General features: G+C 43.6%; 1 protein-coding gene across 1 annotated transcript; it reads left to right on the forward strand.

The window, feature by feature from the left end:
- The first annotated feature begins 272 nt into the window (after positions 1-272).
- Positions 273-12814, forward strand: RNF212B (ring finger protein 212B). Its single transcript, XM_054972737.1, has 15 exons — positions 273-372; positions 4536-4588; positions 5870-5944; positions 6928-7043; positions 7990-8050; positions 8237-8265; positions 9541-9587; positions 10251-10293; positions 10460-10520; positions 10633-10693; positions 11083-11122; positions 11483-11619; positions 12020-12081; positions 12176-12216; positions 12781-12814. Exons 1-15 carry the CDS (start codon positions 273-275, stop codon positions 12812-12814), a joined length of 960 nt encoding a protein of 319 aa, XP_054828712.1.

Here is a 12814-nt window from a genome sequence, read left to right on the forward strand (position 1 = left end):
AGTCACTGATGTAGGTATCTCTTTCTGTGCTCCCATGCCATCCATCAATTCCTCACCATGCAGAAATGCTCCAATTATGTATTTCCTCTACATATATAAATCTACACGTTCATCCATTTTTCCAAAAATATATACATTGCCTTCATCCTCATAGATATATATCTATCCATGTCTGAATTTCCCAGTTTCTCATTAAAAACTAACATCTTCTCCTGGTCTACTTTTCTAGATAGGACTTCAGTGGGAACTACTTCACCTGCACACCTTGCAATATGGATTGGTTTCATTGCAATCAGTGCTTTATCCAGAAGGGATCTGATTTTTGTGTCACCAGCTGTGGACATATATTTTGCAAAACATGTGCTGGAACAGGTATGAGTGACAACAAGATGCATGTACAGTGTCTGAGACAGAATATTTAGGCACTCATGAATGCTTCCATCCATGTGAATGGGCAAGAAACCTTCACTGGATCATATGGTTGTATAAAATTGTGTTGCTCATGTTGGCAATGTTTAAGATTTTTGCAAAATCCTGTACTTCAAGTTGTTGAGTTTACCCTTTGGGGGATATAGGACAGCCAGGGTGGTACAGTAGATAGTGCTGGACCAGTATCTGGAAGACCCAAATTCAAATCCCTCATTTGCCATGGAACCTTGCTGGGGCCAGTCTCACACTCTCAGGCTAACATACCTCCCAAGATTGTCATGAGGATAAAATGGAAGACAGAAAGATGTAAGCCATTTTGGGCCCCCACTGTGGGCAAAGGCTTACACTATGTAATATGCTTTGAGTCTCAGTGAGAAAGGCAGACTATAAATAATGTAAATAAATAAATATAAATTAAGTAAATATAATGAAAAGCAATTCTAACATTTGCGCAGAGCAATCCTGAGGACAACCATGGCAAAAGCGGCCAGCTGCTGGTGCATCTCAGGCTCTATTGGTCTGTTTCATCTGGACATTCCACAAGGGAAATAACATGCACACGTCCCTGAGGCACAGACAGCATAGCAAGTGTGCCAGAGTCCATAGCAGCCTCAGCAGTAGCCACCAATCAGGCAGTGGTGCCCAATGATATTCCTCTGAGTGGCACACACAAGCACAGCCAACTGCTGGTCATTGATCTGGCTGCTGTCTCTAGACTCCACTCAGAGACCCAGCAGACAGGAAGGAAAGACCCAGCAACAACGCAACTCAAGAGAGGCAATGGCCTGAGTATTTCCCCCACCCATAGAGGAAGGGCAACTGTGTGGCTCTCAGGATGCCTACCCCTCCTTGGGCAAGTATCCAATTGGCATCAAAAGTGCTGGCCACATGACACCATTCCTGCTTGAAGTCACACACACCCTTCCCTGAGACAATGAAACAAAAAAGGAAAGACGATGAGAGGCCAAACCAGACCCACAACTCCCCCATTCAAAACCAACATCCTAACCACTGGGCCAAGTAGGCAGATGAAAAGTAGGCATGCCATAAGGCAGCAGACACTCCACTCCATCCCTCATGTTACCACCTGCCACATTGGGTTAGGCACAAAACACTGCAGAGACAGGCATGCACCAGTGGAAAGGCACTGGGAATACATGGCTAGGACTCTTCATTAGATCCCCATATGGGGAGAGGTAAGAGGCAAGGAAAAGCCTTGGAGCTGATCTTTGTCCCTTCAAAACACAAAAAGGGGGATGGGATGGCCCAACTGATGAGCCACCCTGAAGATCCATCATTTTGGGAGGAATGCCCCTCCATGCTGCACCCATGGTACCAGCTCCAGTGCATCCCATCCAGCCTGGGCCCCCGGTGCACTTGCACTGCCAAGCTCCATGGCATATCAGATGCCAGCAATGCTGTGGGGGAGTCTGGGACCCTGACATCTCTCATGATAAGCAGCCACACACACCCCTCGGACTACCCAATAGCCTGCAATGGGGAGGAAGGGGGGACCAATATGTACTGTCAATCATCAAGGTGCCTCTGGACCCCTGTTACATTATGCAAATGTACAAATCCAATAGCACCAAAATGACCAAGAATAGTGACCTCAGCATAGGCCTGCATGAGCCAGACTCCACCTCCTTGGATGCATGAAGGGAGGATCACCCCAGGAAGTCCTGAGAGGGAGTCACAGATTTGGAGGTAAGAAGAGGTGGGGCGGGGAGGGGCATGGATCAAGTCTCAAGCAGTCAGAAACAGACGGGGTTAGGGTTGGAGAACTCCCAAGTCTTTAATGAACAGCAAATCCTAATGAAGTCTGATGGGACTGGGTTGCTAACTCCCTCTGTCTGGAATGGCTTTTGTGCGTTTCTGAGCTGCTTCCAGAGAGCCTGGAGAGACAGGCTGAACTGTCCCTGGCATGGCACGTATGTGGGTAGGGCAGAATTGCCAGTCTGAAGGCTTCCCAGGGCAGGATGCTCCAGGAGCCGGGATGGTACTGGTGACTGAGCAGAGTGGCTGAAACCACTCAGGAGCACCAGATATGCTCCCAAGTCCCTGTCAAATCACTACCTGCACATATGCCAAACAGAAACATGTAGTGATGCAATATTTATTTTTTTATTTAATAACATAATAATGACATTTGATTTTTATACCACCCTTCAGGACAACTTAATGCCCACTCAGAGCAGTTTACAAAGTGTGTTATTATTATCCCCTCAGCAATAATCACCCTGTGAGGTGGGTGGGGCTGAGAGAGCTCTGGAGAACTGTGATTAGCCCAGGGTCACCCGGCTGGCTTCAAGTGGAGGAGTGGGGAATCAAATTCAGCTCTCCAGATTAGAGTCCCCCGCTCTTAACCACTACACCAAACTGGCTCTTATTTATTTGATTTATACCCTGCCCTCCCCCACGAATGGGCTCAGGGTGGCTCATAACATTCATAAAATACAATAAATTAATCATAAAACTATACAATCACAGCCATGCCTGTGTTGCCCCAGCAGTATATACAGTTCCGCCACATGGGAACCACCTTGAGGCACATCCAATTGGCATTTACAGATCCTGTGGGGAAGCGCTTTGCCGCTGCAACTCCTTCTCCACTATGACTGATGCTGCAAGGCAAAGTTGCTTGGCCAGCTGATCCATAGATCATAGGAGGGCAGTTGCCAGTCTCCCCAAATCATAGTTGTGGCTGTTCCCTACCTATGGAAGGTGATGCCCTGACAAAGAAGTGTGCTAACAGTCCAATATGGGGCTGCCACCATCCACACACACCCCATCACAGTCAGCTCTCCTTGGCACACTTTCCTGTGTAGCATGACGTGAGGCATTCTACTGGGTGAGCCTGGATCAGGTCACCCCATCACCCACACACTTGGCTGTGGGAGCCAGAAATGATATTAACTGTGCCCAACTCCCCTTTTTGTTTATATCGTAGCTGGGGAGAATGGAGGGGGCCACCATCTTGAGACTCTGTTTATGTACTGTTGTTTGATTTTAAAATGTTTTACTCTTTGCATTAATTATATTCAGGGCTTTTTTCTGGGAAAAGAGGTGGTGGAACTCAGTGGGTTGCCCTCTGAGAAAATGATCACATGGCTGGTGGCCCCACCCCCTGATCTCCAGATAAAGAGGAATTTAGATTGCCCTCCGCGTCAATCTAAACTCCCCTCTGTCTGGAGATCAGGGGGCAGGGCCACCAGCCATGTGACCATTTTCAAGAGGTTCCGGAAATCCGTTCCACTGCGTTCCCACTGAAAAAAAGCCCAGATTATATTATTGTAAGCTGTCCTGGGAGGGCTGGCTAAAAATCGAACAAATAAATAAATAAAATAAATGTCATTGCCACAGCAGCACCAAATTGGGATACAGTGCCACTAGGGCACTCCAGTGGCATCTCTCAGAATATGCCAGTGTAATGCTTTGTGCACCCCCCCCCCCGCAACTGCAATCTTAGCTATACATATAAGCAAATAGCCCAGTTAGTAGATACACATTCATTCTTTGGTTATGTTAGGACTCCAGCAGGTAAAAATGCTAGAATTTCAACCTATCATTAGCAGTTCAAAAGCTATGATACCAGAATCAGAAATTATACATTTTTAAATTTTAATTGAAATCATTGGGACCCAAAAGTGCTAAACTGGCTGGATTTTGTCCTTGGGATGCAGCAAAACTACAACCTAATAATTGGATTCTTAAGGCCAAACTATACTTTATGATGGCCAGAGGTCCAACCCGTGGCTGTCAGTGCCATTTTAGAGAGGAACTGAGATGTTTAAAATTGCTGTAAGGGCCTGCAGTGTGGTAGCACCATGGGATCTTGTTTTTACCTCCTGTGCCTTTTCACATGCTGAAAACAGCCCCCACAATTGTTTCTGCAAGGGTGGGACAAGATCACAAAGTGCTGCCTTGCTACAGCAATTTTTAAATAGCTATAATTTAAAATGCTATTTTAGATAGTCTACTGATTTTGAAGACTGGGTTCCGATTTTACACTGATCTATCTTGTGTTTTTGAAACATTTATTGATATTATCAATGGTAATTTCCAATAGGTGATGCTAAAAAACTTTTATATTTTAATCTTGGCAGATAAATGTCCATCTTGTGGAACAAGTAGTAAATATTTGCTTCTCAATGATAATGTAAGTTGTGACTTCTCTAAGACAAGCGCTTGCCTGCTTCCTTTCAACTCTTTGAAATACAGAAATTATATTGTGTCACATGCATTTCAGCTAATAAAGAAATCCATGTTTATATGTATGTACTGTCAAGTTGTGACCCCAGCAAGGGGCTTTCAAGGCAAGTGAGAAACACAAGTGGTTTGTCATTGCCTTCTTCTCCAGAGTCTTTCTTGGTTCCCTATCCATTCTTGCTTAGCTTCAAAGATATAATGAGATTGGGCTATACCCCGGGAATAAATACTGAGCAGAATTATAAATGGTGTTGCTGTCTCCATACTCGCCTTTAGTGAGATTGTGTGTTGCCAACTTTGGTCTTCTGAGTATACGATGATGTTAAAAGTGTTTCTTTTGTTGTTTTTATAGCCTGATCCTCAGTTACTGTAACAAGAGCGGGGGCAGGGTGGGGCTAGAAGACAAAATGCTTCTCTTCATTCAGTATATATAAGCTTTTCTCATAAAGAGATGCATGCACAAATCTCTTATGCTGCAATTTTAAAAGCAATCCTAAAATTGAGGAGTATTTGGTTTGGGATGAACCGGGTGGGGTTTGTTTGTTTTTTTGCATCTGCAAACTGTAACAGCATTTCATTAAAATTATTTGAGGAACAATTTTAACTCAGTAAGTATTTTTCAGCGTTCATGCATTCCCACAATTGATATAGGTCTGAATCTTTTATGCAATCCCAAAACGGGTATAGAGTTGGATGGATATAGGGTTGGATCCCATCAGCTTTTTTGATCAGTCTCATCTAATCCCCACTCTTATTACAGCTCCCATCCCACATGCTGGTTGTCCATGCATGTCCCACAATCTCCAACATAGTTTTGGATGATCAATAGGGAAGCGGTCTTCTCGCTTTTGCCAGCGGAAAAACTGGTTGGATTCAACCACTAGACTGTTTACTTATTCCTGTGTTAAATGTACAAGAACTGAGGGTGAGACAGAGGGCCAAACTACAAGTGACGAATGACACTTGAATGGCAAGTGTATTCCTTCCTGTTCACTTGCCCTCCACTTGCTCTCCACTAGATCCACTTGCTGTTCAAGTGTCATTTGTCACTTGTAGCTTGGCCCAGAGTAACTGACCAAACACCACTCTGTTTGTTGCTGAAGGGGAATTTAAACCTAGATATACAAAACCTGAAATATGCCAAATTTGTTAGCTGCTTTAAGAGGTTCGGAGGGGGAGGGACAACTAGTTGCCTACCCTTACATTCCCTCTATCTCTTTTTGACCCACAGACCCCACCTGAAGAAAAAAAGTTTTTCAAAAGCCCTGTTGAAACTGCGCTCAAGTATTTTGCCCATATTTCACAGGTAATAATGATCAGCCAGGTACTTTCCTGGATACTGGGCTCTAAAATGTGTGGCAGTGGCTAACAAAATGTGAGGAAGAGCAAAACCCAAAGAAGTGCCAAGATGGAGAGGGGGGCACAAGGAGTACAAAATTGTCCAGCCCCAACTTGATCTGAAGGCCCAGGGAAAACACTAGCACTTCTGTGAGGGAATAGGAACCACTGAAAACAATGTAGTAAAGAATCCATTAGCACCTTTAAAACTAACCAACTTTAATGTAGCATAAGCTTTCGAGAACCACAGCTCTCTTCATCACATGCATCTGACAAAGAGCTGCGGTTCTCGAAAGCTTATGCTACAGTAAAGTTGGTTAGTCTTAAAGGTGCTACTGGACTCTACTATTTTGCAACTACAGACTAACATAGCTAACTCCTCTGGAACTAAAAACAATGCATACTCTGCCTTCGTGCTTCTGCGGCTGCCATCACTTTTGAGGGAGGGTGCCACTGCTTGCTTTGACTTTGGCCTCCTTTCTCAGAAGAAGGACAGCCAGCAGCCATCTAACTACACAGGAGAAAACAATATTCTTCAGCTGTGCTGAGGGTTTTTGCCTTTGACAGGAAGCTACCATCTCCAGGTTCCCCAGCAGCACTGGCAGGAAGAAAAACCAAATCCATCATGGAGCATCCATTTTGGGGAACAATTGCAAGTGTAGGTGGGTGGTAGGAACAGACAAAGAGACAAAAGTCAGTGGGTTGTGGTTTGAAAGGAGTCAGATCTGCAATAGTTTCAAGTGGGTAGCTGTTTTGGTCTGCAGAAGAAGAGCAAGATTCAAGTCTAGTAGCAGCTTAAGGGCCAACAAGATTTCCAGGGTATATGAGATCCCTGGGCTTAGAGAGGTGTAACTCTGTTTAGGATTCCACTGTATATTACTTACCATATCCAACCATCCTATAGTTCTGTATGGTTCACTAGCTGTGTGGTTCTCTTGGCTCTTTTCCTAGGTGTGGACTTTCCAGAAAGGGCAGATGGAGCTGTTGGTTTCTTTTTACAAGCACAATGCTTCAAAGGCTAAGGTTGCCCTTCAAGAAGCTCAACAAAAGCTAGCTACCCAGGAAAAGTGAGGCATATTTCTCTATTTTATTTAAAGTATTTTCTTTGCAGCTTTTCCAAAGTTCAAGATACACAAAAAGTAATAATCGTATAAAATTGATAACACAAAATGAAGGGGGAAATTAGAATTTTTTTCTCTTTGTATTAATCTACATGTTTACTTTTTATTCACAGGTGGCATTCATGTGGCAATAATAATCATTTCTATAAGAGTAGTTTAAGACTGTTTTGCATTGTTATTCCCCTCTTCTTATACATACTTATGACCACTCCTTGTATGTGTACCGAAATCCTGTCAATGAAATATCCGTACATTCTTTTTTAGATCTGTAAGAGGAAGGATTTAATTTCTTTTTGTTGGACAGACACCCCCAATATAGGACAGAGCAGGCTCCATCATGATAATATTAACATTTGAGGATAGCCTTTCAGCCTCACTGTTGTTCTGTCATTAAGAAAGTGTTCCCAATGGGGGACTAAAGGCTGAAATGGCAAAGAGGGACAATGGGTGGTCTACCACCCTTCTACTAAGTCTTCTTCCTACAGAGAAAAAACTTTATTCAACAAAGAAAGGTTTATTCTAGGATTGCCATCTCCAGGTTTGAAAATACCTAGAAATGTTTGGGATAGAGCCTGGAGTGGGCAGGGTTTAGGGAGGGGAGGAACCTCAGTGGGGGATAATACCATAGAGTCCACCCTCCATTTTCTCCAGGGGAACTGATCTCTGGCCTGGAGATCAGTCGTAATTCCTGATTCAGTCATAATTGCCGGGAGGTTGGCAACTCTATTTTTTCTCTGTCAGAAGATGCCTTTGTTCATCAGAAAAAAGTACCATTCTCCACAGTCTTTCTCCCTTGAAGGAAGATTTAGCAGAAGAAAGTCATATTATCCAATCCAATGTCAACTCTTTGGTCAGACATTACTAACTTGTGTCCCCTTCCCCAAATATTTAGGGAGCTTCAGGCTCTGCATAAGGAGAACAGTGAACTAAAGAAGACTCTCAGCATTTTAAAGGTAGGAAATGTTTATTGATAGTAGGCCCAATTCTGTATGTGTTGGTTTCTGACTTCCAAATACTGGAAGGAGTGATATAACCTGCTTTCTCTGCGCAATTGTCTTTGCAATGAGAGATAATCACTCCCTCTGTATGTATATATTTGGTCCTGTAACTTTCCTCCCTGCCCCTTTCTCTTTCTACAGAATTCTCCACACCATCTCCAGGGTAGTAGGTTAGTATGTCTTCTGCTCACTTTGGAGTTTTTTAGGAGCTGCAACATATGAAATGTAATGACTGTAACATTTCCCACCCTGGTGTCTGTCAGGTGACTTTCTCCTGGTTCCTGTGACCAGCCAGAAAGCAAACAATAAACCTGCAACCCTGCCTGGAAGGCCAGGGGGAAATTAATTTTGTCTGAGTGGAATTCAGTCTTCCCCACAGGGATCCCTCACTGCTCCCCAACTCTCATAAGAGCTTGTGGGGAGGCTTTCCCTTCAGTAGCTGCCACCACCTCCCAGAATTCACCTCTCTCACCAGTTTAATGCCAGGAGGACCATTGAATAGGTCTATTTGGTAACATGGGCCATGATAAGGCTCACAAGTAGGAATCAAGTCAGTTTCTTTATGTCTTAAAGAGAAACAAAAGCTTTATGCTATTATCAACATCTCTAGACGAAATAATATTCTAAGAAAGAAGGAGTTCTAACCTAACTTAGAAACTACGATAACCTGGCATTTGCTTTTTGTCTCCCCTCCCATTCTGGTGAGAGCAAATGGGGACATGGTGAAGGATGCTCTCTAGGAGTGTCACATAGACACACAAAAACAAAGGGAGAACAGCTCCTTTTCAATCCCACCTTCCCAGAGCATATAAGGTCCTGGCCAATTTGAGTTCCAGAATCCTGACTTCTGGATCATAATAGAATGCAGTAGCCGAAATCAGGTGCTACTCACATCAGATATTATGCAAAAACATAGGTCTGGGATTGATGAGGTTTGTCCACCTGATCTATCTCCATCCACACTGGTTTATCTCTATAAATGACAGCCCTTCCTAAGATGAAACAGTTTCTCCTGCTTTCATCCAAGGATAGGCATCTTTTAGGGCCCACATGCTGAAAAAAAATGCATACCTGTGAAGATGGGGGTGTATGAGGATTATACTTAGAAAAACATTCTTGGACCAAGCTAAGATTTAGGAATGCGGACAGTATCTTGGACACACATGTTGCTGTGCAGGTCTGGGAGGTGATGACAGGTATAAGTCATGCTTGTTGCCTAATCCCACACCACTGGCCCCAGTCATACTGGCGAGTGGTTACATAAGTGGTTATCTAGCCCTGGGTGCCAAGAAAAAGGTCTGGTGTACCACTGTCAGCTTACATTGCCTACTGCTGCCTGAGGGACTCTTTCAGAATGAGGGTGCTGGGTTTGAATCTAAAGGGCAGCTGAATATCTGCCACAAGAAAGAAATGACTAGACAGAATTCCTTTTTCATTTAATACAGAAACAGCACTCCAAAACCAATTGCCATCACACCTCCATTACGGACAGGTAAGAAAATGGAGTTCTTGTAAAAATGTGTGCGTGGCAGCATAGTTCATGTGAGTGCCTGCATTATGGCCTAATGTTATAATTTCCCCCACTCTGGACATATGAAGTCCTGCATATTTTTTTCTTGCAGGGATGGAAATATGCTAACATTTGCCTTTCTTCCCCTTTGGCTATATAAGGAGCTACCTTACTCCTAGTCAGATCAGTGGACCCCTTTAGATTAGAGGTACTGACTCTGCAGCTTGCCGAGATCCACAGTCACAATTAATATCAACCAATACAGTCACATTCACTTCTATTCCTGGGCCCTGACATGAGGCCTGTACTCCAGGGAACCAACTGCCCAAAACAAGACCCACTGGATTCCTTCCTGAAACATGGGATAGATGCCTTATTGGGGAACAGTGTTCAGAAGAGCCACAGGAGGCTTGTCAAAGAGTCACATATGGCTCCACTGCTCTAGAAAGTACAGTTTAGCCCAATAGGCTTTCCAGAGCCTAACATCAAAAGTTTTTCCTTTGCCCTGTTGCCCTGCAGCAACAGATGCCAGCAACTGAACTTAATAACTTAATAATATCTTCTACGGGCAAAGCATGCATTGCTACCATTAAGTTCAATGTCACTCTTCCTCTTCACAATAACTTTCTGTCTCGTACTTGACAGTTACACCAAGGCCCAGTTTCCAGCACTCCAGTGAGGTGGTCAGGTAGGCACAGGAAGAATTTCATTATCTTTGGGTGTGGTAACAGTGGAAGATGTTAATTTAAACCATTTATACTCTGCCGTTTCATGAAGAAACCTTTAGGGCAACTGACCGTATCCAGTCTTCCCATCAATCATGTCTTGCCTTTTGGTGCCCCCCTCTCTCATAGCCGTTCTTCTTCTATGGATTCCATCTCCTCCATGGGAGGTAGCCACCTACCAAACTGGCATGTGAGTTACCACACCATCCCTACTACCACCTTCTCCCAGAAAAGCAAAAGGAAGGATGGGTATGTTATTTTATTCCTTATAGACTTTTGATGAGGCTTTTCTTTTTACCCAGCATGGTACAGGAGCCACCACGATGACTGAAGGAAGGACCACCCCAGCCAGCTCTCGAAATGGTAAGAAATATCAAGGGCAAAAGATGAATTCCAGAAGTGATTTCATTTTTCAAGGATTATTTGAGATAGGTTGGCAGCACAGGGCCAGAAATAATAGAATGTGAACCGTTTGCTTCTTCTTGCACCAGGACTTCAGATACAGCTTTCCTGGGCCAAGAAACCAACTTTCATTCCAAACAGCACACTGTAGCTTATACTGGAATACAAGTTTCTTAGCGTCATAGAAGGAAAAGTATGATTCCAGCTGTTCGATGTGTCATTTTCCTCTAGTCTGTACCCCAAATTAGACATCTGAGATCCCACACGCTAAGCCTTTCTTCTTCTCATGTCACCTTTCGGTAGGCATTTTCTGTTCCATGTCATATACAATATAATATTCTGTTTTCCAGTTACTCCTTCTCCAGCTTCCAATCAAAGTTTATTCTACAGGTGAGTTCTAAGGTGTGCTATCTCCACCATGATGGTACTATTGCATCACCATGAAACATGCCATAGAGCTAGCATTACTTGTAATTTTCACTATTAATGCAATTTTTTCCCCACTGGCATCTGAAACTGCCTTGTACTAAATCAGCCCGTTGGTCTCGCTAGCCAAGTATGGCCCACTCAGGCTAGGAGAAACTCTCCAGAAGCTCAGAAATAGTTTTTCTAGCCATAATGTTTAAAATTCCTTTGACTAGAGACAGCAAGGATTAGATCTTGGACCTTTTGTATGCCAAGCAAATACTCTGTCATTCCGTTATGCCCTTTGCCTGTTACACTTCTCCCCTCCCTACAATTTTTTTCCAGGCCATCTTTCTCCTCTTCTCATACTCCTGGCTTGAATGACTTCACCCTTCATCCCCCCATGGTGAGACAAAGTCAGAGTGCTAACAACAGTGGGCAGCATCAGGAAATCCCAAACGTCAACCTCAGCATTTTCAGCAGTGAGTCGGGCATAGCCTGCAGCCGTCTAGCATTCTCTCAATTCCAGATTTCCGCTCTGTATTCAACCCCAGCCTTGCTAACTACTCCACTCTAAGGTTGCCTGTTGCAGGCATTCTAGTGGAGAGCACTGTTCCTGCTCTCAGGGATGTTGTCTAAGAGCCAAGCTACAAGTGATGCCTGACACAGGATGGGAAATGTAGGCATCCTGGTCTTGCAGCTGTAATGGAGAGCCAAGCTGTAAAACCAGGATGCCTACATTTCCCATCAAAACTTGAGGGAAGCTGACAGTGTCCAACCTGTGTCAGGCATCACTTGTAGCTTAGTTCTAAGAGTTTAGGATAATGTATGCAGACCCATTCTAGATCCTCACCAATGTTCCTTATTGGTTTTGGCCTATAGCTCAGAGAGAGACGGTCCCTCTGTTAGAACGTCGCAGCATTGAAATGCTACGCCCCATACAGGTGAGAAAGCATGGGTGCATTTGGTCTGTATACACAGGTCTTGCTATAGAGATTATTTTTAATAATTACTTTTCTATTTCTATCTCCTTCCCAGCTAAGATTTACTCCCCACTCTATACCATCCTATCAGAGCAGGTAAGCACATTATTTAAGTACACATTAACCCACCTACAGAGAAGAGGGGTGCTAAAATCCTGTAAATAAGTAAATAATAGTTTACTTGGTTTAGCTCCCATGATTCTACAGGAAGCTGAGGAAACACAGAACACATGGGGAGGGTGGCTCTGAAAAACCACAAGTAATATCCATACACATTTCCTAACAAAGTAGGGACTTAAAGGATGTTTCTGTGCACTGTAAAAGACAAGGCCATAGATTGGTTACTGATATCAAGTAGGCATCATTTTTTCTGTCAGAAGAACTTCTGTCTCCAATGTACTTCTTAAAAAAGCCTGGAAAAGTGGCAGTTTGTTGCAGACATGATAAATCCCATATATATATTTAGGGATAGACAATCTTGAGCACAGTTCATAATTCCCTGTCTGATGTTAAGTATCCAAAAATCCACTTCAGCCTCTGCGTACAGCCAGATCCTTGCTCTATACTGCCACAACCTCTTCCCTCAACTGACATCCTTAAGATTGTATAATAGCAGGGTTAGTAACTAATGCAACCAGCTCATAATATTTTCTCTCCCAGGCCCAACTCTGTCAGCAGAGTCCACCAACAATAA

Source organism: Eublepharis macularius, chromosome 1, assembly GCF_028583425.1.
Source record: "Eublepharis macularius isolate TG4126 chromosome 1, MPM_Emac_v1.0, whole genome shotgun sequence".
Taxonomy (NCBI): domain Eukaryota; kingdom Metazoa; phylum Chordata; class Lepidosauria; order Squamata; family Eublepharidae; genus Eublepharis; species Eublepharis macularius.